The sequence below is a fragment of the Cricetulus griseus genome, chromosome 7, assembly GCF_003668045.3.
Source record: "Cricetulus griseus strain 17A/GY chromosome 7, alternate assembly CriGri-PICRH-1.0, whole genome shotgun sequence".
NCBI classification, from domain to species: domain Eukaryota; kingdom Metazoa; phylum Chordata; class Mammalia; order Rodentia; family Cricetidae; genus Cricetulus; species Cricetulus griseus.
The window spans coordinates 96,711,658-96,739,576 of record NC_048600.1 but is presented as its reverse complement, the minus strand read 5'-3'; the positions used below and the strand labels follow the sequence as shown (position 1 = coordinate 96,739,576).

General features: G+C 41.0%; 1 protein-coding gene across 2 annotated transcripts in view; it reads right to left on the bottom strand.

Moving 5' to 3' along the window:
• Taf15 (TATA-box binding protein associated factor 15) overlaps positions 1–17,915 on the bottom strand; it is a 32,219-nt gene extending 14,304 nt beyond the window's left edge. The window contains exons 1-7 of one of the 2 annotated variants that reach the window (XM_027426451.2): positions 17,768–17,915; positions 10,513–10,552; positions 7,127–7,178; positions 6,933–7,017; positions 6,748–6,850; positions 4,924–5,114; positions 3,279–3,399 (exon numbers count right to left, since the gene is read on the bottom strand). In XM_027426451.2, the coding sequence (XP_027282252.1) occupies positions 3,279–3,399; positions 4,924–5,114; positions 6,748–6,850; positions 6,933–7,017; positions 7,127–7,178; positions 10,513–10,552; positions 17,768–17,774 (599 nt within the window). In that variant the 5' untranslated portion in view covers positions 17,775–17,915. The remainder of the gene's footprint in view (positions 1–3,278; positions 3,400–4,923; positions 5,115–6,747; positions 6,851–6,932; positions 7,018–7,126; positions 7,179–10,512; positions 10,553–17,767) is intronic. The other variant, XM_035447398.1, reaches the window with a different exon arrangement.
• Between the last annotated feature and the right edge of the window lie 10,004 nt (positions 17,916–27,919).

The window sequence follows — 27,919 nt, the reverse complement described above, 5'->3', positions numbered from 1 at the left end:
CCATCATATCCAGATGCTGGGAATAGAATCCAACTTTTATTTATTATTTTTTGTTTTTTGAGACTTGGTTTCTCTGTTAGCCCTGGCTGTCCTGGAACTCACTCTGTTGACCAGACTGGCCTTGAACTCAGAGATCCACCTGCCTCTGCCTGCCATTAAAGGTGTGTGCAACCAGAGCAGGCTAGAATCCAACATTTTTTAACCATGCTTGGCAAACACTTTACCACTTAGCTACCAGGTGCCACCATGCCCAGCTGAACATACACATTTTTTTAAAGAAGCTAATTAAAATTCTCTTGCAAAAGGGAGAAAATGCTCAAAATTTCAGAACAATTTTGGAATTTACCCGTTAAGAACTTGAAAACCTGAAATACTTGATTATATAAAAACAATTAAAAAATGATATTCTGCAAGATAGTAATCAATGCTTAAAAAAAAGGGGGGGGCCCTGGAACATTTTTATCTTAGCTTCTAGCCCACTAAGTTGTCAATGTCAGAGGACAGTAAGAAATTCAGAATACTTTGTAATAATTGCTTTTCAATGAAAAGACTGTTTCCTGTAGTTCCTATGAAAATCTCTCTCCAAATTAAGTCAGTGGCTTCTTTTTTGAAGTCTCCCTCCAGCCAACCAATCACAGAATAAAAACATCCCATTCTTACCACGTATCCAAGTCTCACCCTCAAAACTATGACCGCCCCCCTTTTTTAAAGATTTATTTATTTCATACAATGTTCTGTCTGCGTGTGTGCCTACTCGCCAAAAGAGGGCACCAGATCTCATTACAGATGGTTGTGAGTCACCATGTGGTTGCTGGGAATTGAACTCAGGACCTCTGGAAAAGCAGTCAGTGCTCTTAACCTCTGAGCCATCTCTCCAGCCCACACTATGACCCCTTTTTAAAGACGATAAATCTAATTAATCTCAGGTAGTCTTCAAACCGTTCTGTCCCTCTACCCTTCTATACCCCCACAGATAAAAGTTTCAACATACTAAGATAATTAGAAACACAAATAGCGGTCCTGAAGACTAATTAAAACTCCTGTGTATTTTGGTATTTATGCACAAAACCAAGTGTGTTTTAAAAAACAGACCTATGAAACTGGGCATTTACAGTCAACATTCACAATGCTGTACCCCAATGAATAAGCTGAAGGGCACATCTTAAAGATGTTATAGCACATGAAAATTATATGAACTTTCACTTTTTGTTTTTTTGAGAAAGAGTAGTCCTGGAACTCTATGTAGACCAAGCTGGCCTTGAACTCACAAAGATCTGCCTGCCTCCAGAGTACTGGGATTAAGCCTGTACCACCACACTCAGCCCAGAGTTCTAATTTCAGTATTCATAAATACAGTTTTATTAGAACAGAGCCTGGTTTGTTTACATTCACTTATGACTACTTTGGTGCTGTAAGGGCAAATCTGAAGAGCTGCAAAGCCTAAAACATTACCATCTTACCTTTAACAACAACAAAAATCTCCCCAAAACAAAAACTTTGCTTCCTCAATACAAAGAGTAATAGCCACCCAGATTTCTAAACAGGTTTTATGTTTAGAAACTAATTTACTGGAGGAAGAGGAAGTAGTCAAGACTAAAACTCTCCATCATTTTAACAAGATCATCATCATTTTGAACTAATATATACCAGGCTTCTGTCCAAGCTCTTTGTATGGATTTTCCATGCATAAAGAGATTTAAAAATAAAAAACTTAGCTCATCAACTAGTATCTGAGTTACAAATTACACTCAAATATATTGCCAAGGAAGTTGTTGCTTTAAAAAAAAAAAAAGACCCAGGCTATTTGAGGTCCTTGTCCCTCAGCAAGGAAGAATCATTTACTATCCTTTCAACCCTGTGGTTCTAAGATGAGTGCTCACTCACAAACTAAAATGTTATTTATAGACTCCCTACCCATCCCCTTCCTCCTAAAAAGTGGGAATCCAGTATTCAAATAAGACAGTTTTAATAGATAATCTTTTAGACTGTAACTTCCTTATGCAGAAAATTAAACTTATGACAGATATAACATTTACAGCATTCCAGATAGTCAGTTATATAAAACAACTCCATTGGTAAATTAAGTATCAAACAGTTGTTATCTCAGGGATTCAGTTTTAGGTTGGGGAAAGGTTGCTAGGTAAAAATTAAGTACCACTTCACTTTATACTGTTAATTTATATACAAATAATAATTATTAACAGACTGTTATTTTGATAATGAAGACACATAATATCATTTATCTTGGCCAAGTGAATAACTACCAATCCAAAAAAACTCATTTTTTAAATCAGCCTTTAATGTCTCTTACAAAAATTTTCAAAATTATTAGACTTTGGAATTTCCATAATATCAAAGAATACAGCATATTAAAAACATATAAAAGCAAATTTATGGCTCACTTGAAATAAGAGTATATATAAGTTGTTTTTCATGTCACCTTAAGGGACATTCAGTCCCTAAGGACAGGACTGAACTGCTACTGTCATATCATTAAATATCAGGACAATGACAATTTCAATTCCCAGTAAACATAAATTATTTTAAAGCCTGTGTATTTCACAAATTTACAATCTACAAATTTCATCTTATGGCATAGACCAATTGGTTTTTCATCCCATTTTTCAAGACCAATGTACTAACTTTACAGATATATTTAAAAATTATGCTAAAATTAGCTTTTATATCCTATGTTGTAAACATGAAATCAACATTAATAATTTAAAAAGAGCAATGAGAAAAGCTAAACTAAAGACTTCACACACAAAAGCTATGATCAGAAAAATTACAGAATGGTATGTTATACTAATTATTTCAATAATTATGTTTAAGGAGAGACATACATTAAAATTTTCTTACATGTCTATCCCATCTTTCTACTCTACTACTACCTAATATTTTCCCTGTGCAAGGGAACTTTTGGCTTCCATATAGATTAACTTACCTTTTCATTGCTAAGATACTTTGGTTCCCAGAGTTATCTTTCAAAGGAGTTTTGAGTCTAGCTCCAGCAGGAAAACCAATCAAGTAATTTAACTGAATCACAACCATGGTAGGGAGCTTTAATGGTGTTTAAATTACTATACACCATATGAAATACTATCAACATAGCCTCTTCTGAAGTGATTTATGACATAAAGATTTCAAAACAAAGTTTTAATTTGTTCTTTTCTACAACATAATTTCTGAATGCCTCTTAACTAAAGTAAATGCCAGAACAAAATAAGAAAAGGACTAAGAGAAAGAGAAAATGAAGGTATCCGTATCTAAATACTTACCTTGATCCTGTCATAGGACCTCTTCCATCCTTGTCATATCCCCCACGCCCTCTACCTCCTCCCTGTGACCCGCCATATCCTCTATTATCTTCTCCATACCTACTCACATCACGACGGTCATCTATAAAAAGGAAAATATAACACATAAAAATACTGTCACTTCAAATTTTTTATGTTGTTGCAACAAACAACTCCCTACTTTAGGCTGACCTTGAATTCTGGAGCTTAAAACAATTCTCCTGTCTAACTCTCATATAGGAATACTGATATATGCCACAATACCAAACATCTACTGTCATTTCTCATTGAATGTTTCAAAGAATAATTTTAAATGTCACTTTAAGGCACACAGTTATGTCCCTCAGAGAAGGATACAAATACACCAAAATGCAAGCCATCACATAACATTCTGGAAATGTGCTTGAGAATTACATCTACGTCAGATTACATTTTACTACAAAAGATGACAGCAAGTGGAATGATTTAAGCTAAACTAGAAACTTTGGATTTAAGAACTTTAATAACTTAGAAACAGAACTCTAATTCTATTATTTTTTTTCACCTCAAGCACATTAAATGCGTCAAGCATAGATCAGGCATAAACACAGCCGCCACACATTTTCAAACTGAGAAGAGATTCAGAAAATGACTATCCGATTTTACCCATTCACTCTATTATCAATATGGCTGGTGCTATAGCTCAGTGATGAAGTGTTTACGTAACATATGCAAAGGCCCTGGGATTCAATTTCTAGCACCACCAAAATATTTTTTTTTTCCCAGCAAAAAAGTTTAGTAACCACTTAGTAGGAGCCAAGTCCTATCTAGACAATAAATGCATTGGGGGTGGGAGGGGAGATGACTTTTGTCCTTGAGTTTCATGGTGTGGTCTGAGTCCTATATCAGCAATATAAATAAAGTGCTATGGAACAAGAGAAATTAATGACTGTACCTTCTTATATGAGATTAGAAAGTTAAGGTATACTTAACTTTCCCAAATCAAGTATACCACCACCAAAAGAACTGACAACAGGGACTGGAGAGATGGCTCTGTGAAGAGCATTGGCAGCTCTTCCAGTTCAATTCCCAGCTACCACATTGTGGCTCACTATCATCTATAATGGAATCCAATGCCCTCTTCTGGCATGCAGGTATACATGCAGATGGAGCACAATATACATAAAATAAATAAACCTTAGAAAGATTATGAAAAGGAAGGAAAGAGAGAGAAAGGAAGGAAGGAAGGAAGGAAGGAAGGAAGGAAGGAAGGAAGGAAGGACAACAAGCAGGCAGAGGCAGGCAGACCTCTGTGAATTTGAGGCCAGCCTAGTCTACTGAGTGAGTTTCAGGACAACCAGGGCGGTTACACAGAGAAACACTTCTCAAAAGTAAAAAAAAAAAAAAGGGGGGGGGGAGAAAAAAAGAACTAACAATAGCATTGTCAAATAAATGCTCAGCGTTTAAGACAACAAAGGAAAGGTAAACAAAAAGTCACATGAACTTCTGACACTCTCCAGAAAGTTAAAAAAAAAAAAAAGTAATAGTTTGAAGGCCATGAGAAATCTATGTCCAATCATCTCAAATTTTTATCAACAAGTAAAATCCAATAAACAATGCTAAAGTTAAGAGGCCATTATAATCTTACCTTGTGTGTGGTGGCTGTAGTTTTCCCTTTGTGAATGGTAAGACTGCTGGTTTTGATTATAGGAATCATGTTGCTGATAATTTGACTGCTCATCGTATGAGCCTTGATGCTGATCATAGCCTGACTGCTGGTCATAAGAATCTTGCTGACCATAGTCAGACTGGCCATATGAAGGTGCTCTTCCACCTTGGCTAAAAGAAATCAAGAACATAAGATCTTACAGAATTGTGTTTACTGTAGCAAGTTAAAGAACACCAATATAAAAGGCCTAGTCAGCTAGACCTCAGCAGTGTCTAGTACTATGCTCTTATAGTTAATTATTTGGTTCTTCAATCTATGAAAATTCATCAACAGAACACACTCCAAAAACAATTTCACTATCACTAAAAAAAAATGCCAAAGGGGAGAAAAGAGATTGTTGCACTACACTGGGGAAAACAAACAAAAACAATCACTTTTAAATACCATTAACAAAACAACTAGTTTTTACTTTCTTGAGGTAAAAGAAAAAAGTAAGATATGTATGATTCATTAGCAAATAAGGCCACTAAGTGATGAGTTCTCTTATTAGTTACACTGAAAGGTTCTTGTCACTACCTTTCAACATCATGTCTTTTGTATTTGTAGCCAGACATGATGCCTGTTCTTTTGGTACTGAGGAGACAGGTGCATCATGACCTTAAGGCCAACCTAGGTTACGTAGACACTGGTCTCAAAAGGGGGTAGGGGGAGAACTGTCTAAAATCTTAACAATCAAACCTAATTCTGAAGAAAATCACAACAATCTATTCCAACTCCCAACTCAAAGCACCACAAAACTATAGTTTGAACACTAATTATTTACTTTAAAATAGTCAAAAGAAGTATTTCTCTTTGCTTTACATTTATTTCATTCTTTCAAACATACAGCCTTTATAAAAGCATTTCCTTTATGATTAAACTTAGCAATAGGCTTAAGGTTTTTTTTCCTAATGCAGCATGGCTTCCAGATATTATTCCCTACATATGTTCTTCTACTTACTTTTGTAACTCTAAGACCAATAATCTGACCTCACAGTTCTTTCCCCAGTGTCATTTACACTTCACTTAAAGTACTTCTGTCACTGCAGCCAGAAACGGACGACTAGAGGCCTCAGGCTCTGGTTCTTTTAAACTTCTTCACCTCTACAAAATAGAAATAACCACTAGTGTTGTTTCATAGTGGTGTCTGAGGACCAAGTACATTAGGGAATGTGGATTAGTTCACCAAATAAATCACAATAAAAACTCCACTATGAAATAATACTAGTAGTTACTTCCTTTTACAGAGTCCTATATAGTTTTAGGCTACATAGTGAAACACTATTCCAAACAAAAAAGGGAAGGGAGGGATAGAGAGATGGCTCAGTATTTGAGAGCACTTGTTTTTACAGAGGACCCAAAGTCAATTCCCAATACCCACATGGTAGCTCACAATCAGCTGCAACTCCAGTTTTAGAAGCTGCAATGCCCTCTTCTGGCCTCTACCCTGTCTCTGGCTTCTGTGGGCATCATCACACACACAGTACACAGAATACACATAATACGCACAAATCAAAATAAATGTATCTAAAAAATATTTTTTAAAGTAATGCATCCAAGTGGCACCTAAAAAATATTTTTTAAAGGTAATGCATCCAAGTGGCACAAAAACAAAATAAAGGATTTGGGCACACAGCTCAGTGGTATTTACTTATGCAGCATATGTAAAGCTCTGGGTTTTATTTCCAGTACTACAAAATAATTAAATGGAACTACAAAGGCAGGCATACCCAATACAATTTCAATAGTTTACTGTTTCCTTACCCTCCTGATGATTCCGTGTTTTGTTGTCCCTGGTTACTATATGATTGCTGGCCATATGAGCTCTGCTTTTGATTATCATAACTACCATAGGACTGTGAATAACCTAAAAATTAGATAAGAATACTATTTAGTGAAGGTTCTGATTCTTGACTCTCTAAAATAGCAATTTAATAAACCAGTCCAACCTGATTGATTTTGTCCATAACCGGAGTAACCACCATAGTTTTGTCCATACGAAGAATCAGTCGTTTGCCCATAGCCAGAATAGCTCTGAAATTCAGGTAAACACTCAAACTTTATTATTTACTAAATGAAATAACTATACTTAGTAAATAAAATAGCCACTTATAAGGAAAACAACTGATTATTTTTAACCTACTTGTGATGTTTGTCCATAGCCTTGACTGCCTTGATTTCCATAGGAAGAATAACTGTAAAAGAAAATTGTAATACTTGAAAGACATATGCTTAAAGAAATTGAAAGGCTTAAATGAAAAACTCTGCCTTCAACCAAACCTAGTGTTTGTCCTGTTTACATCTGAATTGTTTTCTGGCTACTAGTTATAAAGTTATTTTTTCTGTTGTTCTTAGTGAGTGACTCAAAATAAAAGACTATTTACAATTAAACAACAATTCTGCCTGTCTCTTAAAATCTAAATTGATGACCAACAACAAAAGACATAAAAGAAGTCATTCCCTGTGGGTGTTGGTGGCGCACACCTTTAATCCCAGCACTCGGGAGGCAGAGGCAGGCGGATCTCTGTGAGTTCGAGGCCAGTCTGGTCTCCAGAGCGAGTGCCAGGATAGGCTCCAAAGCTACACAGAGAAATCCTGTCTCCAAAAACCAAAAAAAAAAAAAAAAAAAAAAAAAAAAAAAAAAGTCATTCCCAGACCTCTTGAATGTCAGTATCAAAGGCTGCTGTGAAAATTTCTCACAAATATTTCACCAGAGCTACAAAATTAAGAAAATTATGCTTTGGAATAAATAACAAAACAGAGAAAGGCATTGAACAGTATCATTCAATAAATGGGTTTTTATTTACTATCAGGTACACAGATTTCTAATACTTAAAGCATATACAGTTGTTTACAGCTAAAAATGTGTATACAAATAACTGTGTTGATTACCACAGGTAGCCCGTGCTTTTAATCCCAGCATTCAAAAGACAGAAGCTGGCAGTCTGAGGCTAGCCTGATCTACATAGCAAGTTCCAAGCTTGCCAAAGCTACACCATAAGAGCCTGCCTGTCTCAAAACAAAAACAACCAGCCATTCCTAAGAAAGTGCTATTTCCAAAAACTGCAAGGTAAGACCCATAGTAATTATCTAAAAAAGAAAAAAGGTAACTTTTTTGTTTGTTTGTCTTTTGAGACCGGGTTTCTCTGGCTGTCTTCTCTCTGTAGATCAAGGTGGCCTATAACTCGGAGATTCCCTGAGTGCTGGGATTAAATGCATGTGCTACCATGCATATGTTAAAAATGTAACATTTTAAGCTTTATGGAAACAGATGGATTTCTTTGTACTGTATGTTTGAATTGAATGTCTTGACCTTCCCAGAAAAGGCACAATATGGAACAAAAGTCCAGTTTAAATTTGGATCTAATTTAGTAATTAGATCCAAATTCCCAACAAAGAATGAAAATACACTGTATCAAAACTGCCATGTAGTTTGATAAATATGCATTGTGTTCTTGAGTAAATGTACCTTCCTAAGACTTTTTAAAATTGTATCATATAAGTACCAGCAAGTCAAAAAACAACTCTCTGATTATATGGCACTTTAATACCCAAAGAAAAATATTTTCAAAATAAAACCTTTTATTTTAGAGCAATCTAATACTAAAATTCCTCAACTTTTTTTTTCCCCCCAGAATCCCAAACTTTCAAAAAAATACAAGCAATTGGGCTGGAGAGATGGCTCAGAGGTTAAGAGCACTGACTGCTCTTCCAAAGGTCCTGAGTTCAATTCCCAGCAACCATATGTTAACTCACAACCATCTATAATGAGAATTGGTGCCTCTTTTGGCCTGCAGACATACAGACAGAACACTGTACACATAAATAAATCTTTAAAAAAAAATACAAGCAATAAAGAGACACTTACTAGGTACCTACTAAGAGGCTAGCACTATCTTATAAGAACAAAATCACAGTTTTGTTTCTGATATGCTTAATATCTCACATTGAGCTTCCAACAATAGTTGTAGTATTAGGTTGAAAGCTGTTGTAAGCAAAAACAGCCGACCATCATACAGACATAAAAACAAACTTTCACTTTGAGCATAAACTGTATTATAATGAGTTAAGAAAATCTGCTCTAGCTCTAGATCTTCCTTAACGTGCAGTGCTGTTTTCTGGCTCAAAGTTCCAGTGAAACTGGAGGCTGCCAACTGAACTCGAGGACGACAGGGTTCAGTTGTCCTTGTTGTTCAAATAAATGGTTTAATTTTAAAAAAAGAAAGAAGGGAGAAAAGAAAATCTGCTCTAGGGGCTGGAGAGATGGCTCAGTGGTTAAGAGAACTTGCTGCTCTTCCAGATGACCTGAATTTGATTCCCAGAATTCACATATTAAGTCACCACTATCACTAACACCAGTTCCACAAGGATCCAACGCCCTCTTCAGGCCTCCATGGGCACTGCATGTGCATGGTACACACATGCAGACAGAACACCCAAATAAACTTAAAAAAAAAACACACATTAGCATACTATATATCATCAAAAAGTAAAATGCTTTTTCTAACAACTTGCTTGATTTGAGTTTTAAGACATTCTCTAGGCAGAGTGATGGCTCAGAAGTTAGGAGCATTGCCGGCTCTTCCAGTTCAACTCCCAGCACCCACACATCAGGTAGATCACAAGTGTCTGTAACCAGTTCCAGGGGATCTGACACCTCTGACCTCCAGAGGCACCAGTACTCAATGTGCATATAGTCACATGCGAGCATACATATAATTAAAAACAATAACTTTTTAAAAATTCTCTTAATTTCTAAAGAAAAAAATCCTTATAATACCTAGGATTTGTCTTAATCTTCAAGGCATGTATTTATTAATCAAACAGACTACTTAAAAAAGGAAGAAATGTTGCATGACACCTATTTATAAAGGCAAGCTTTTTCCTTGTTAACAAGTTTTAATTATTTAGTTACAACCCCCTTACACACACTTTTCTTAAGAGCTAGGGTCTTTCTATGTAGCCCAAGATGGCCTCAAATTTGTGCGAGTCCTCCTAACTCAAGCTCCTGAATGCTGGGATTACAAACATGAACTACCACATCTAGCCTTATTATTATTATTATTATTATTATTATTATTAGAAACAAGCTTCTTTTACATGTCAATCCCAGTTCCCTCTCCCTCCCCTCCTCCCCTGCTCCCCACCCACTCCCATCCCAACCCCTGTCTGCTCCCCATGTGTCTAGGCTGAGAAAGTATCCCTCTATGTGGAGGGGACTCCCAAAGTCCATTAGTATATTAGGGCTAAATACTGATCCACTACAAGAGGCCCCATAGATTGCTTAGACCTCCAAACTGACATCCTCGCTCTGGGGGGTCTGGAACAATCCTATGCTGGTTTCCTATGCAGCTATCAGTCTGGGGTCCAAGAGCAACCCCTTGTTCAGGTCAGCTGTCCCTGTGGGTTTCTCCAGTCTGGCTAGCCTTATTATCTTAAGACATCCAGATAGCAAATTTCAGAGAGAAAATTATATTATTTTTCTCAGTTTCAGCCTCATGATATTATGAAAACATATGTATACTTTACCTTTGCTGCTCACCCCCAGACTGACTGTAACTTCCAGAATCTAAAACACATAAAAAGAATTTTAAATCATATTTAAAATTATGCTTTCCCCTAAGACTAACTTTAGTTTATACAAATGAAAATACTGCTAGAAACTATCAAAAATTACTTTAAGAAAAACTACAAGCCAGGCATGGTGGCATACACCTTTAATTCCAGCACTCAGAAAGCAAAGGCAGGTGGATTTCTATGAGTTCAAGGCCAGCCTAGTTTACATAGTGAGTTCCAGGCCAACCAGGGCTGCAATGAGGCCCTGCCTCAAAAAAAAAAAAAAAAAAAGAAAGAAAACAAGCAAACAAACAAAAACCACACACCCAATAGAAATTAAATCTCTACATGGTGAGGTCTACAAAGTATATTTTTTTAAGCAATAACTACTTATTTTTTAAGTAACAACATTGTTAAGCCACTGTTCACAATTGCTGGTGGTCAGAAGAGAACAAATATGAAATCAGAGAAAATCCATAATTTAAAAACAAAATCTAGTATTTATGTCTTTACTTCAGCCTAAGTAATTAGTCCTCTGAAACTATAAATCTTCAGCTGAACTAAAACTTCAAGATACACAAAAAAGCACAGTCTCCAGAAAATGTGTATTTCAGTAATAAAAATACATTATTTTCAGTTTTCTTTTTTAAAAAATCAATCTATAAATGCCACTTAGGGCAACTCAAATAAGTCCTTGTTAAGATAATCTGATACTTCAGTCTTGTGTCTGGACTTGTTCATTATTTAGAAGTGCTTCTAAATTACTAAAGTGTACCAGTGTACTGGCTATTTTATGTCAACTTGATACAAACTAGAATCATCTGAAAGGAGGGAACTTCAATTGAGAAAATGCCTCCCTAAGAAAAGCTATAAGGCATTTTCTTATTGATGATTAATGGAGGAAGGCCCAGCCCATTGTGGGTGGTGGTCCTGGTTTCTCTAAGAAAGCAGGCTGAGCAAGCGGTAAGGAGCAAACCAGTAGGCAGCACCCTTCCATGGCCTCTGCATCAGCTCCAGGAGCTGCCTGCTCTGTTTGAGTTCCTGTCCTGACTTCTTCAATGATGAACACATTTAGAGTAAGTCAAATAACCCCCCCCCAAGTTGCTTTGGCCATCATCACAACCAGAGTAACAACAAAGTGGTACTTAGGACAGTGGGGTATTGCTGTGACAGACCTGACCATGTGTTTTGGGGAGGATTGTGGAAGGACTTTGGAACTTTGAACTAGAAAAGCCGTTGAGTGTTAAGAGAGCTCAGTGAGCTGTTCTTATGGAGCTTGGAAGATAATTATATTGAGGGCAATTCTGACGATGGAGGCCTGGCTTGGGAAGTTTCTAGGAAAAGCAAAGACTCTGCTGAGCCTTTTGTGTGAATAATCTGTGGTTCAGGTCAGCTAGGGCTGAACAGTCAGTCAGCTGTGATTAATGAGAGACCGAACCACTGAAATAAAACCTTTCCTTTAATGGGATAGTTGATGCTGGTCAGCTAAGAAATTTGTGGTGATTAAATGACCAACTAGAAAATGGTTCTCAAGTTAACACACATAAGCTGTGCTCTAGAGGTGGGCTAGGTCATGCCTTGTGTTGGCAGCCGTATTTGGTACTGTTTAGAGTCTCCCAAGTGGTACAGGTTTTGAAGGCATAAAGAGGTCAGAGTTACTGTGAGAGGCAAGGAGAGGCCATTTGTTAAGGTGCAGCCTCACTAGCAGTTGGAGCCCCAGGACTGAAGGGGTCATGAAGAGAAGTTGAGGCTTGGCACCAGGTGGTGATAGTGCAGCCCGGCTGCAGTAAGAGGCCTCAGTATTTTAGAGATGCCAGTACCATGGGATGACCACCAAGAACAGCAGCAGCAGCGGAACAGTCAGCTAGAGCCGAGAGGACAAGCTGTGTGTACTAAGAGGGCAGAGCCAGAGAAGTGACCCAAGTCCTTTGGAGGGGTCCAGAAGATGAGTGAATTCCAGATGTTGGATACTGAGTTATTTACAGTTGAAGTTTGGTTTTGCTGTGTTCAAACTTTAACTGTGCCTTGGTTCTTCCCTCTTGAAGTATATTTTTTATTTTACAGAAGCCCACAATTAAGAAACTAACTTTTTAAATAGATTTCAGGTTTTAAAAGAGACTTTAAACTTTTAAAGATACGGATTTTTAAAGTGTTTGAATTTGCAAAGAACTGTGGGATTTTTAAAGTTTACAAAATGTTTTATTGTGTGGTGTTGATGCTAATTCGTAATCTTGGGAATGAACAAGAAAGGAAAGGCTGTAGCTAAACAGTGATGTTTGTCAAACTGACAAGGGGTCATTTGTCCTAGATAGTTTTATGTCAACTTGACACAGCTGGAGTCATCTGAAAGGAACCTCAACTGAAAAAAGACCTCCCTAAGATACAGCTGCAGGATGGTTTTTGTTTGTTTGTTTTTAAATATCAATTGATGGGGGAGGGCCCAGTCCATTGTAGAGGATGCCATCCCTGGGCTGCTGGTCCTAGGTTCTATAAGAAAGCAGACTGATCGGCCAGGCGTTGGTGGCCTTTAATTCCAGCACTTGGGAGGCGGAGGCAGGCAGATCTCTGTGAGTTCGAGGCTAGTCTGGTCTCCAGAACGAGTGCCAGGATAGGCTCCAAAGCTACACAGAGAAACCCTGTCTGGAAAAAAACAAATAAACAAAAAACAAAAAAAAAAGAAAAGAAAAGAAAGCTAACAGTAAGCAGCACCCTTTCATGGCCTCTGAATCAGCTTCTGCCTCAAGGGTCCTGTCTTGCTTGAGTTTCTGTTCTGACTTCTGTGATGATAAACAGATAAGGAAGTGTAAGCCAAACAAACCCTTTCCTCCTCAAGCTGCTTTGGTCACAGTGTTTCACCACACTAACAGTAACTCTAAGGCAAACAGGTATGTTCAACCTGTGGCCCAAATGCTGGAATTATAGCCATGATTCAAAAATCCTAACTTATGAATTTCCTATGATGTTTAACATCATACACTAGCTTCAAGCACGTAACACATTTCAGCTGATGTTTGCCTAATTACTCTCCATCTTACCACCAATGTGTTTAACATGTATTATTTCTGGACAGAATTTATCTAGGTAATTTCTTAGCACTGTGAACATCTTTGTACTTTAAGTGGGCTGCTTTATCTGTTAATTTTTACATTTCTGACATCTTAGAATTTTCTATACAACAGTTTTTCTTTCCCTTTTAAGCCCTTTTCTACTTTCTATGACATTTTCTTTAGCCACATTTTTACTATTGTTTTATTTACATTTGATTTCCATGATGTTATAACTAAATTTTTGCATAATTTTTCTGACAAAATTATCAACCTCCACTAAAACATTCAGACCTTACTATCCTATGTCAATCACAATCTTCATCTTTATTTTCCTTGCAATTTTTATTCCTTTTCCTTTTTTGTTTTTTTGTTTGTTTGGTTTGGTTTGGTTTTTGGTTTTTCAAGACAGGGTTTCTCTGTGGCTTTGGAGGCTGTCCTGGAACTAGCTCTTGTAGACCAGGCTGGTCTCAAACTCACAGAGATCCGCCTCCCAGATGCTGGGATTAAAGGCATGCGCCACCACTGCCCAGCCCCTCTTCCTTTCTATGCATTAATTCTTTTAGCAGTATATGCCAGTTTATTTGGTAGAAAACTCAAAGACATTGGTTATTTTCCTTCTAAACATTTAATTTTAAATTTTAAGACTTTCTTAAAAGAAAACCTTTGTTTCTGTGTACATGTGTGAAAGAGTATGTGCACATGCATGCAAGACAGAAGAGGGTATAAGATGCTCTAAAGCTGGAGACACCTGGTAATTGTGAGCTTCTAGATGCGGGTACTGGTAACCAATGCTGTGCCAAGAGCAGTAGACACAGCTCCAGGACCCTTCTAAAACTGTTTATGGGTTATTATTTTATAACTGTACTTCTATAGATAATTACTTGAAATTATTTTTAGGCATTTGTTTGAAACTAATGCTTGATTAAGCATTTCAACTCTTTGGGATTGTCCACCATAAATCCCAACACTCATGAGGCAGGTGGATTCTGTGTCAGCTAGAGCTGACGAGGCCTAGTCTCAAAAAAAAAAAAAAAAATAACAGCAAAAATCAATTCAACTTTCCTAGATTTTTTTTAAGGCAAGAATGTCCTATGTTGCTCATGCTGGGTTTAAAACTAGAGATCTTCCCAATTCAGCACTTCCTGAGTGATGATGACAGGTATATACCACCATACCCACCAACTTTCATTTTCACCTCTATCCTTCTAAATTGAGTTCTGAAAGACAGACTATAACTTCATCTATAATTTTGCTAGGTTTGCTATTTCACTTTTCCTACTTTTGAAAATTATATTAGGGGGAGGGGAGGGTAGGAGTGACATGACTCAGTAGGTAAAGATGACTAACATAAGCTTGACAACCCAATATCTTGTACCTACATGGTGAAAGGCAAGAACGCCTTTGTCCTGACTTTCACAGGTACTCCAGGGCACTCACCCACACATAAATGTAATTTTTAGATTATTTTGTTCCTTTTTCAAATCTATGTGGCCTTTCCACATAATGTTGGTCTTAAAAGTTGACTCATTCTTTTAGGTTTTTAACCCTCAACATAAAAACATTTGTTCTAATCCAGTTTGTCATTTGACTCATTTTGACACCTGTTTCTGGTGTTCAATTTTTACCATGAACTCACCTCCGAAAGGTCTGGATTTCCTCAGATTCTTTGTGATCTATGTTGTGAAAATTCCTCCAGTTTTTCATGTTTTTAAATTGTTTTTTAAACCAGAAGCCCAAAGATGTTAATCAGCCCATATTTTTTTATTTTTATGTTAAATCATTTTAAGATTTCCTAAAGGCTAAATGAGTACCTAAAAGGAAGTAAGAGGTTCCAGGTTACAAATTCTAAGATTCTACTGTGTCTGAACTTCCTTGTCGGCTTACAATAGGATTTTTTTCCTCTGTTTATTTCTTCACTGAAGGACACAGTCCTTCAAATTTATAATCTGTAAGCCCAAGATTTATAAGGGTTTCAGTTTCCATTATCTGGCTAACAGTTTAAGGTTTCATCACCCATCCTTAGATAATAAAACCACTCTACACAAGACCTATACTTTCTGCAAGGTAATAGCCAAAAAAGATCTATGCATATCATACTGGCTTCTACTTCATTTTTACCATAAGCTTTCCCAAATGTTTGCCTATTTTTTTTTTGAGGTGAACGCAGAAGATACCTTGATCTGTCCTAAATGAGAAATAGCTTGACTTTATTTTATATGTAACTAATATTTTACTCGTGATTTTAATTCAAAAGCTCTGATAATTCACTTTTGCAAATAATTCTTTAATGTCAGACTGACAATAATTTTGACTTATTGACAAAATCCTATGTATGTATCTCTTTCCTCTGATGCAGGGGATCAAATCCTTAAGTTTTGTGCATGCTAAGCATTAATTCCAGCCCAAATGCTTATATTTTAATATGTCTGTATGTCTGACATGGCAAGTAGATTCAATTAAATTTCTAACTGTTTAAAGAATGTAACTTATTAATGATACTAGTTGCTTGGGAAGGAATTTATTCTGTTAAGTTTATTAATTTAAACATGCATTAAAAAACAAGTCAAAAGCATTACTTTTATACAAAAGTCAACGTAATTTATACACACATCGAAAAACATGTTACACTGTATATAACACTAAAAAGAACTTGAAAGATTTTAACTTATGCCTCTAAATTTAAATTTTCCATTGAAACTACAGTCCTATAAAAATGTCATTGTCTTATAGGAACAACTACATTAAAAAAACGAACAATTTGGGCAAGGTGCAGCAAGCCCGTAATCCCACTCAAGAGGCTACTTAAAGATGATGATTCAAACCCTGTCCAAATAATCCCACGAGTTTTTACTGAGCACAGCTTGCAATATATTTTGGTAATTTCTACATGAGGGTAGAATTTTAATTTTTTAAAGTCATGGTTAACCTACATATACCCTAAGGAAGCATTTGTACATATTCTTCTCACACACACACACACACACACACACACACACACACACACACACACACACACACTCTTGGTGGACTGGGGATACTTTTTTAAAAGGTTTGCCTATTAATAAAGGTGTAAAACTGGCGGGTATAGTAGTTCACACCTTTAATCCCAGCACTTGGGAGGCAGAGGCAGGCGGATCTGTGAGTTCAAAGCCAGCCTGGGTTACACATCGAGCTCCAGTTCAGCCAAGGATACATAATGAGACACTGTAAAACTTTGTACCAAAAGGCGTTTCCCTCGGAAGGAGAGTACAAACTACGCTGGCTTCTAAAATCAAGGGCATATCTGGGTCTGTCTTTGCCACCTGTAAATGTAGTCCAAAAATAAAGGACCTGCGTGATCAACTGGAACTGTTAGAATCAAGAGGACTTTTTCTAGTTTAACAGGCTCCAAACTTGCTGTTGTGGAGAGATAGATAAATGCCTCTATCAATATCACTTTGAGGAAGGCGCTGTCTTTCCTTTGGTCTCTCTGTTTAAGGAAAATGTCACGAAGACCTAAAAGTGCTCATTAGTCACTGTCAAGGCTCACTTTTAAGTTCAGGAGATTAACAAGCACAGGAGGGAGTACAAAGGTGAAGCCGAATACACAAACACCCCCAACCCCAATCAATCCCGGCGGTTTACAGCAGAGAAAATGACCTGTAAGTGCGATTACGCGTAAGGCAACGTGGGGCTCCCAGAGCTCAAGACCCCCACCTGATGAATAGGTAAGTCAGGAAGGCCCAGCTCCACTTCTCGGATGGGGGAACTGAGGAACGAGGCGGCGAGACGACCGGCAAGAGGCCTCGCTGAGAGATCTGAGGCGGAGCGGAGGACCAGAAGCCCCAGTCCTCAGGCTGATGCTCAGATCTCGGCTCCCCCCGCCCCTACGATGGTGTAGACGGGCCTCCGCCCCCCAACTCACACACCCCCTCCCCCGAGAGCTGCACATCTCCTCGGGTTCCAAGGGCAGGGTCAAAAGACAGGGCTCCAGAGCGCTCCCGCCGTGATTTGTAGCCAGAGAGCGTTGGGAGCGTGCGTGCCTCCAGTCCAACATGGCGGCGACGCGGCCGCCCCCCCCCCACCCGAGCCTCCCTCAGGCCGGAGGCTTTCCCTCGCCGCCCTCCGGTGCGCGGGAAGACGGCCCGAACACGCCGGACCCCTTCTCGCCGCTGCCGCTGCTCGCTGGAGGAGTCACCTACCCGACATGACTAACAGCCGCGGCGCGGAGCCCCCACGGCCCGCGGAGAACAAGGAAAACGAAAAGCCAGGCGGCGCGGCTGCCGGAGCAGTTCTGAGGGCGGCGCGGCAGGCTGAGACCGACTGCGGGACCTCGGCAGCCAATCAGCTCACGGCGGACGATACCACCGTGCCAAAGCCGGAGGGGTGGTTCTACTCCTCTCCAGTCCGCCGACTGCGGAGTCCCTCCCCGTTCCCCCCTCCGCGACGGTACCATTATTGAGAGGGAATTGAGAAAGGAAAGTACCAATGCCCTCGAGGGACTAGGGGAGGAAGCCGGGCCGGCTCGCTCCGCCCCATTTACAACCCCAGTTCTAATTTTATTGGGTCAGGTAGAATTTGAAGCTATAAAAGCGAGAGAGGAGGCTCCCCTTTCATAAGTAGGAACCATTGGCCTGGAAAACTAGTTTCTTCCTTTAAAATAGAGAATGGTGTGGCCGGCTTCGCTCCGGCTCTTGCTGCTGAGCTTGAACCACTTGGGGGCGTTCCGAGCCTGAGGAGCGCGCGGGACGAAAGTCGTGACGAGCTCGGTACCCGATCACCTCCAGGCTTGCTAAAACTGCCTTGTCCAGTAAAAATCAAGGTGAGACGAGGACAAAAATGTGAGTTCAGTCTAAATCACGCGCAAACCTGACTCCGGGAATAAGGTTGTGCAGGAGTCGAGCTTTCTCAACCCTAATAATAACCAGCTAATTGTCGGCATCTTACATCATTCCCACTACAGACTGATGAAATATTTCCCCCTGGTTGCGGATAAAGTCGTGTGGCTAATAAAGGGGTAAGGTGGAATTTGGAAGTCTAGTAACCCACCCTCAGTTGAGGGTGGGTTACCGTAAAGCTGTACAGTAAACTCACTTAGAGAAAGGGCTTGGAAAACTTAAAATAGAATCAGCGAGGACATTTTCCCGCAGTGAGTGACACCTGAACCAAAGCCTGCGTGATGAGTTAAGTTGAAGAAGGGGGCAAAAGATCTGTCCAAGCTACTTGTAGAACAAGTAACTTGATACGTTGGGAGCATAGCCTCCGGGGGAGAATACTAGAACATGCCAGAAAGGTAGGAGGCTAAATAGCTGAGGTCTTGTAGTTTGAACTTTATCCTGAAGGCGGTGGATCCACCCACAAAAGAACTTCAGAAGGGTGAGATCAGATAGGTATTTTCCAGCTGCAGAATGAAGAACAGGTTGGAGAGGAGAGATGCCTATTGTTTGTTGGGAGGGGAGAAGGGGGAGCTGAGAATATTGCTCAGTGATTAAATCCTGGCCTAGCATGCTTAAGTTGCTGGGTTCAATTCCTAGCACAGGTAATTTTTTTTTCAGCCAATCAAGCTGGCACACACCTATTAATCCCAGCACTCATGGGACAAAATTAGGCAGACCTCTGAATTCCAGGCCAACCTGGTATACATAGTGAGTTCCAAGACACACAGGGCTACAAAAAGAGACGTTGCCTCAAAACAAATATTTTAAGCAGAGAGATCACGTGATTGACCAATGCAATGATTATAGTGAGTAATCATAGTGCACTGGACTCAAAGTAGCTGTGGAGGTAAGTGCAAAAACCACAGGCACACCAAAATCAAAAACACCAATGACAGTTCATGCTGGAGAGGGTGTGGAGAAAGGGGAACACTTCTCCACTGCTGATGGGAGTGCCAACTTGTACAGCCACTTTGGAAATCAGTATGGCTACTCCTCAAGAAAATGGGAATCAGTCTACCACAAGATCCAGCAATTCCACTCCTAGGAATATACCCAAAAAAAAGCACATTCATACAACAAAGACATCTGTTCAACGATGTTCATAACAGCACTATTTGTAATAGCCAGAAACTAGAAGCAGCCTAGATGCCCCTCAGCCGAAGAATGGATAGAGAAAATGTGGTACATTTATACAATGGAGTACTACTCAGCAGAAAAAAAAAAAAACAAAAAACAATGGAATCTTGAAATTTGCAGGAAAAATGGATGGAACTAGAAGAAATCTTTCTGAGCGAGGTAACCCAATCACAAAAAGACAAACATGATATTTACTCACTCATCTGTGGATTTTAGACATAGAGTAATGGATTACCAGTCTACAATCCACACTGCCAGAGAACCTAGTAAACAAGGAGGACCCTAAAAGAGACAAACTTTGTCCCCTGGAGAAGGGGAAAGGGTCACAATCCCCTGAGCAAATTGAGAGCACGGGAAGAGGGGGGAGGGAGCTAGGAGAATGAGAAGGGAAGAAGAGGAAGGATGCAGAGGTCATGAGGGAGCAGAAAGGTTGAGTCAGGTATAGATTAGAAGAAAGGATATGTGATAGGTAGGGTTTTAGTTGGAGGGTGGTAGGGGAGGAATGGAGGGAGAAGGGAACTGGAATTGTCATGTAATTCAATCTTGTTTGTAATTCAAATAAAAAAATGGTAAAAATAAATAATAAATAAATAAAAAAATAAAAATAAGTTCCATCCTTGGGACCTGCACCGTAGAAGGAGAGAACTGACTCTGGCATGTTATCCTCTGACCTCTGCATGCATTAATTAGTTAATTAAAGAAGAAAAGTGGGAGCTTCTGAGGAGGCTAATTTAGGAGTGACAAATAGTCTTCTATATCCATTGCCTCTAATTTTCAGGACAGGCTTGTGAATTGGGATCTGTATTTTGTGGATGATAACCCTAAAACTCAGAGAGGTGATCACTTTGATCAAGTTCACATGGCCGGTTAGGGATAGAAGCAGAGCTCCTACCAGCCTTTGAACTAAGGTCAGTGATCTGTGCACAGTGTCCCTGCTCTCCACACTTGAAACTCCTCCCATGTCTACACTGTTCCAGGTCCTTCTCCACCACAGATAGAGCCCTGTGCCCTTCTGCCTTCCAGGCATTTGCCTCATAGATGAATCCAGTGGGCCACGCTTTCACCCACATAAGGCTTCATGGTGACTGCTCCTGCTCTAGTGATGTCCACTCACCTGGCCTCAGTCTACACATTGAGACAAGAGACCAGGAACATTTCACCCAACAGCTCTGGCAGAATGTTTCTGGGGAAGCCTTGTTTCTAGGCCTATTCGCCCCTGATCCATTCCCCATGACCTCACAGGAGGTACTATCTTCTGCAACCACCATGGAGGTGGGTGTTGAGTTGGCTGTATGCCCATCAAGCGATAGGCCCTAGGTTTAATCCTCAGCCATGCAAAAATATATTAAATTAAAAATTGTGTGATTGTACCTGGGCGTTGGTGGCGTACATCTTTAATCCCAGCACTCGGGAGGCAGAGGCAGGCAGATCTCTGTGAGTTCGAGGCCAGCCTGATCTACAGGACAGCCTCCAAAGCCACAGAGAAACCCTGTCTTGAAAAACAAAACAATTGTGTGATTGTTCCCACTGGAATTGGTAAGTAAGGGGCTGGGGAGAAAAGCACGAGGATTGGAGTTAAGATCACCAGCACCCACGCAAATGTTGGGCACTCATGGTGTTCTGCCTGGAATCCCAGCACTTGGAGGCAGAGGATGCCCAGGGCAAGCTGGCTAGCTAAACTAGTCAAATCAAGTGAGCTCTGGGTTCTGAGAGAGACCCAGTTTCAGTAAATAAAATGGAGAGCAACGGAAGAAGACATTGGACTTTAACCACTGGCCTCCTTATATAGCAATTTTCCGAGGGATTGAATCAGTCTACCTGTTGAGACACTTCTTAAGACAGAAAGTAATTCTGAACAACGTCAGGAAGTCCCAGAAACTGATGAGATTCACCAGGCCTTTTTTCCCTAAGACTATATAAGTGACTCCTGAGAGCTGCTCTCACACAAGCTAAGCTTTCTGGAAGAGGCTCAGACTAACCGAGCCACTAGGAAAAGACACATTCCAGCCTGTTGAGCTTCCTGCAGTCTGTGCAGTATACTCCAGTTTTCCAGTTTTTGTCAGCTGTCACCCATGCTAGAGTGGGTTGGATTTTGGTGATGTTGCTGTCTTCAAGTCATTTCTGTTCCTGTAAGTCATAACCCCACCCCCATATTCCTGTAAATAACACCAATGGAACTCACTGGCTTACCAACTTGGACTTTGGTGTATTCATACATTGCTCTGTACTTACTTTCTTCCTTTCTAGGGTGAATAGATGTGTGTTTGTCTTCCCAAGAAAAGTTTGTCACATAATACCTCTCCGTATGCATGTACACCTGTATACACACACTTAATACACATACCACACACACCATAGAATTTGCCAATGAGAAACTGATAGGAACAAAGAGAAATGGAGGTCACTCCACAGGGAGTTAGCAGAGTTCCAGGTTCCACTGGAGGAGGGGAATGTTGAGAGTTCTGATCCCTGACTCAAAAAACCCAATCCCCACCTCCCCACCCCCCTACCCTGCCTTTGTCCTTCTAGTTCATGGCTCCTATAGTCCTATTAACACTGATAATTTCAGAGTTGCCTCCACTGCCAGGTTAGCTCCCCAACTCTTCCACCATTGATGCAAGCTTGCAAGGACATTTTTAGGGGTGTAGATTTAAGTAAGGTAAGAGGAGAAGCTGTCAGAGGAAGCTATTTGAGCAGAAGTGTGACCTCTTTGACTAGGATTTCTCTGGTTGCTTTTTTGAAAACACAGTAGACTACAGGACACAAAACAAGGAGAAGCTAAGTAAAATAATTGCTCAAAACAGAGTCAAACCCAGGCCACAGTGAGATCCTGTGGCAGTCACAGAGGCTTTCCAATGTTTTTTAGTTTGTTCTGTGATATGTGGCATATTTCTCTCCAACCTACAGCACCCCACCACAATACCTAAAACAGTAGACATAAAATTTTAAGCTTATTTATTTTGATTTTATGTGTATTGAGTGTTTTGCCCAAATGCATTCATGTGCACCACGTGTATGCCTGTGCCTGAAGAAGTCAGAAGAGAGAATTGGATCCCCTAGAACTGGGGAGTTATAGATGATTGTGAGTTATCACGTGGGTGCCGAGAACTGAATCAGGGTCCTTTGGAAGAGCAACAAGTACTCTTAACAACTAAACCCATCCATTTCTCCAGCTCCAACAGCATGCATTTTTTAAAAAGGAAGTCAGGGGGATATCCTGTGTACAATGAATGCACCACACAAAAATGACTTGCCTTTCTGGCTTGTGTATTGACTCCTTGAACTTGAAGAGCTTTTCTAGAATTGTCCTATGTCTCCCAGCAGGCACAAGTGAGTGTCTCATGAGTGTTTGCTGAAAGAATGACGGCTGCTCTGTGCCAAGTGCCACAAGCAGTGTGTAGCCATTGTCAGCACTCCACCCTTGCAAGGGTGGTGTCCCTGGGACCCAGTTCCTCCAGCCTTCCTCGAGAGCAGGCCTTCCAGCCGCAACAGGAGATTCCTTATAAATGACCAGGCTACCCAGTTCTCCCACCATGGCAGGCGCTTCCTGTTTAGGGTGGAAAGGAACCAGACACTTTCCTGTTAGCAGGTCTCTTAAGCAAAGCTGCAGATGCTGAGCAAGTCACACAGCCCAGTCTTGCCGGCCAGATGCCTGGCGAGCAGACAGCCTTTATGTGGAAGGGAAGTGAGGCACAGTGCCAGATTGGCCCAGCTTTTATTGTGTTCCTCACATGTCCCTAGGGTCCTGGTGTGAGTAAAAAACACATCAAGAGGAGGCTGATGCTTTTGCTAAGCTGTGATGAGGGATGGGGCAGTGGGCTCCTCCAAACTGGAGCACGACTTAGGGAATAAGCTCTGTGATTGCTCTGCAATGTGTCCTCTGGAATATGAGTGAGCCCAGGTGTGGAAACTTCACAGTCCAGGGGTGAACACTTGTGTCTGTGCAACCCATCGCCAGTACTTGACAGGATTCAGGTTACAAATCATCTTGCTCACTCCTCATTGCTTGTCAGGGGCACGGAAAAAAAGGCAAGAATTCTCTTTGTCCTACTTGAGAAGCAGCGGAAACTCAAAGTTGTTAGTTAATTTACAAAGATCACATAATGTGAAAAAGCCAAGATTCAGAGCCAGGTCTGTCTCTTTCCAGATGTCTTGCTTTTCCCAAATCAGAGAGGAGGGGTAAGGGGAAAGAGGAGCAAGAGATCCAAAAGTATATAGGCAGGTGCACTTGTGAAGGGTGTCCCAGACTGAGAAGATTATGTCCTTCTGTGCTGAAGAGGGGGGACCTCCCTCTGTTGCAGGTAGAGGTGATTGCTGGAAAGCAGGGGAATTGCATCACTAAAAACTCAGAGGCCCCTGCCAGTGATAAGTCTTTCCTCCACCAAAGCCCTCACCTCCCAGGGTAAGCCTCTCCAGCTCACTCCAGCTCCTCCTGTCCTCATTAATCCCCAGATTTTCCTATTCTCAGGATTCCTTGAGGCTGGCCCTCCTATGAATGAATGCTTTACTTGGGAGCCCAGAATCCCTCTGATAGAATCCTCCTTTGTGGTCTGCACCCTTCCTGGGAAGGAGGAAAGGACAAAGAAAACGCTGATTGTTCCTGTAATTATTTTTTAAAGATTTTATTTATTTATTTAGTACACAACATTCTGCTTCCATGTATATCTGCAAATCGGAAGAGGGCACCAGATCTCATAATGGATGGTTGTGAGCCACCATGTGGTTGCTGGGAATTGAACTCAGGACCTTTGGAAGAGGAGTCGGTGCTCTTAACCTCCGAGCCATCTCTCCAGCCCCCTGTTCCTGTAATAATGCAGAGGGAAACTGAGGCATAAAGGCTCCGTGTCGAGGTTTATACATCTTGCCTGATTCAAGAGACCTGCTGTGACCTTCTGCCAGAACAGGAGGAATGGCCACTGACAGCTACTCCCCTTGGCACAAGCATGTCCAGGCTGTCCACTCTGGGAGGATTGGGAGGATCTAAGGAGCTGAGCCAAACCCTGAGTTCTACAGGAGGAAGGGAGGGGAGGCAGCTCTCTTTGAAGAGGACACGTGGTGAACGCTACCAGCACTGCTGGCCCAGAATCAGAAACCACCCAGCAAAGACAGGGTAGGAAAGAAAACAGAAACAAGACCATTGGAAAACTCAGAGCTGATTTCCTCTTGGACACTGGTATTTAGTGTTTAGTGATTCTTTAAGCCTGTAGTAAGCCTCAGGAATCTGAATGTTTCTGGAAGGGGGGAGGGAGGCTGTGTTCTGAGAATGAACCCAGGGCCTTGTGCTTGCTGAGCAAGTACTTGACCTCTGAGCTATAGCTCAGCCGAGGAATCAGAATTTTTAGGGAGTGTTTCTGTGAGGGGCCTGAGAATCACATTTTTTGCATTTCACTGGATGAACGATAGTGCCGTGTTCTAGAGTCACACCATTCAGGTTTAAATCCTGCCTCCATTACTAGAACTGGAACAAATGATGGAATGTAGGAGACTCATTTTCCTCATCCTTTAAAATAAGAATGCATAGAATAGTAGTTTTCTCATAAAGAAGTCACAGGGTCTTTCTTTGTAGCCCCAGCTGTCCTGGAACTGGCTCGATGGACCAGCCTGGTCTTGAACTCACAGATATCCACCTGCCTCAGCCTCCCAAGTGCTAGGATTAAAACATGTGTCATCACTGCCTGGCTCCCCACCAGAAAAGATTTATTTTAGGGACTGGAGAAATGGCTCCACAGTTAAAAGCACTGGTTTCTCTTGCAGAGGACTGGGTTTCATTTCCAGCACCTACAGGGCAGCTGACAACTGTTTGTAACTCCAGTTATACTCAATCTGATGCCCTCTTCTGCCCTCCAAAGACATTGAACACATGTGGTGCACATACAAGCAAAATATCCATACTTTAAAATATTTAATTTGGGGGCTGGAGAGATGGCTCAGAGGTTAAGAACACTGGCTGCTCTTCCAGAGGTCCTGAGTTCAATTCCCAGCAACCACATGGGGGCTCAGAACCATCTATAATGAGATCTGGTGCCCTCTTCTGGGGTGCAGGCTGAACACTGTATACATAATAAATAAATAAATAAATAAATAAATAATTCTTTAAAAAATAAAATAAAAGTAAAACATTTAATTTTTAATTGTGTGTGGGAGGTGGTGTATGCACATGGATGCTAATGCCCTCAAAGGTCAGAAGAAGACATCACATTCCCTGGAGCTTCACTTATAGGCAGTTGTGAGCGCTACCCGATGTGGGTGCTGGAAGTTAAACTACTGTCTTTTGCAAGAGCAGCAAGTGCTCTTAACCACTGAGCCATTACTCTAGCCCCTGATGTGTGTGTGGCTTTGTGTGTGTGTGTGTGGGGGGGTTGTTTGTTGCTGTTGTTTGTTCTCCTAATAGCACAACCAAGGAGACAAGGTCAAGTAGAACAAGGGAGCTTCCAGACTCAGCAGAGGTACTAGTGTGAAAGGTCCATGGATGGGATCGACCTGGCATTCATAGAAAGGTAGAATCAGCTATCTGTGCAACCAAGCCTGTGTTCTTCCAGATGCTTGGTTATCTAGAGACCCACAGCTCCCTCTTCCCCTTTCTCAATAGTGCAGCTGAAATGGACTCTGGTATGTGCTAGAAGAGAGAATGGAGAGACTCTAAATGGAGAAGAATTGGCCAGCTCAGACCTCTTAGATAGGTGTCCCTTACTGATACTTCCTAAAGCTCCCTGATCCAGAGAAGTGCTTTCAGGCCTGTTAGAACCCACCCATTAGTCAAGGCTACCGTGTGCCATTGTCATACCCAAAATTCATGCATATATCCTACAGTTACCAGTTAAATTATAAGATGCCCAGTTGGACTTTGTCTAATCATTTTTAGTATGCCTGTTCCAGATGACACCCACCTATATTAGACAACTATCCTTGTGATATTGAAGTTTAACTGAGGGCTGTGGGGTTTTGTTGTTGTTGTTTTTTCTGTCTTTAGCAACTCTATCCCATTCCCTTTCAGACCCTCTCCTGGGGGCCACCAAAGCTTGTCCACCATGTGTTTTGTTCTTAACTGAGAATTTACACTGTAGGCCATATAGGTAGGCTGGAAGCTCTCAGAGAACAAGGCTCCCCAGGCAGCACTTCCGAGGAGAATCCCCTGTAGGATAGTTAAGCAAAGAAACCCATCTCCAACTCTGCCCCCAGCTGCTCCCTGGCACAGGGATTGTCTACCCCAGGGAAGGGTGGATTTTTCTTGTCTGTCTTCCCAGAGGATTGCTTGTTTCTAATTGATCTCCCTAGAGATGCCCCCTTTTCATTGGCTGGTTGGAAGGTATGGTGGAAGAGGGTGCTGTTTCCAATTAGTGCCACACAAGGAATGCCTGTTTATAAGATGGGGATGTGTATTCAAAGAACTTTTTCCAATTCCTCTACCCCAATAGTGTCTTTTTCTAACAGCACAAAATTTCCAGGGCAATTGAGGCCCTGAGCCTCGGGATTTAGAACACTGTGTTACTTTTGTTTAGCATTAAATAGATTCCAGATTATTTTTACAACCCACACCTAATCCCAGAAGGACAAAGTCCTGGTCCCATTTTACTTTTTCCAGATGGGTGGACTGACAAAGCAACCTGCATTCATTCTCAAAGGTAGACACGAAGGAGTTCCCTTTTGCCCAGTATGTGTCAGAGAAATCGTTCCATTCCGTTCTTATACACTGTACAGTAGGCTATATGGAATCTTTTGCCATGTATGCCCTTCATTTTCATGCTATTCTGGGAACTAAATGTCATTTACTGATGAAGAAAGCGGCAGGCACTTGAAATAGATGATCCTTTGCCAAAGGTGGCACCACTGTACCCCGCCATTTATTATGTTCTGCGTGGTACCAGGCGCCATGCTGACTTAGTACAGGCATTATCACCGAATCTTCCCCCAGACCCCAGGATCTATGCATTCCTATCCCTATTTCCCCATGATAAAAGCTTCAGAAAGAGTGGGTAGCCAAAGTCTACACAGTCTACTGTGGCTGGGGCAGGAACTCAGAGCATTTCCAAAGGAGCCTATCTCAAACTCCAGCCCCCAGCTCCCTGACCCCAACCCTGCCTTCTCTCTCAGTCAAGAACCTGGCCTGGCACCTGACTGAAACCACAAGCCTCGCCTAGGCCAGGACTCCTCTTTTCCAAAGTCCTAGGTAACTGAAGGACTAGAACACCTATCCGCCCCTGCCCTTCCTGGAGAGACAGGGACCAAAGAGAAGAGTGGCAGCGGGCGCCGAGCTAGGCTGCCTCGCGGGCGGAAGAGGCT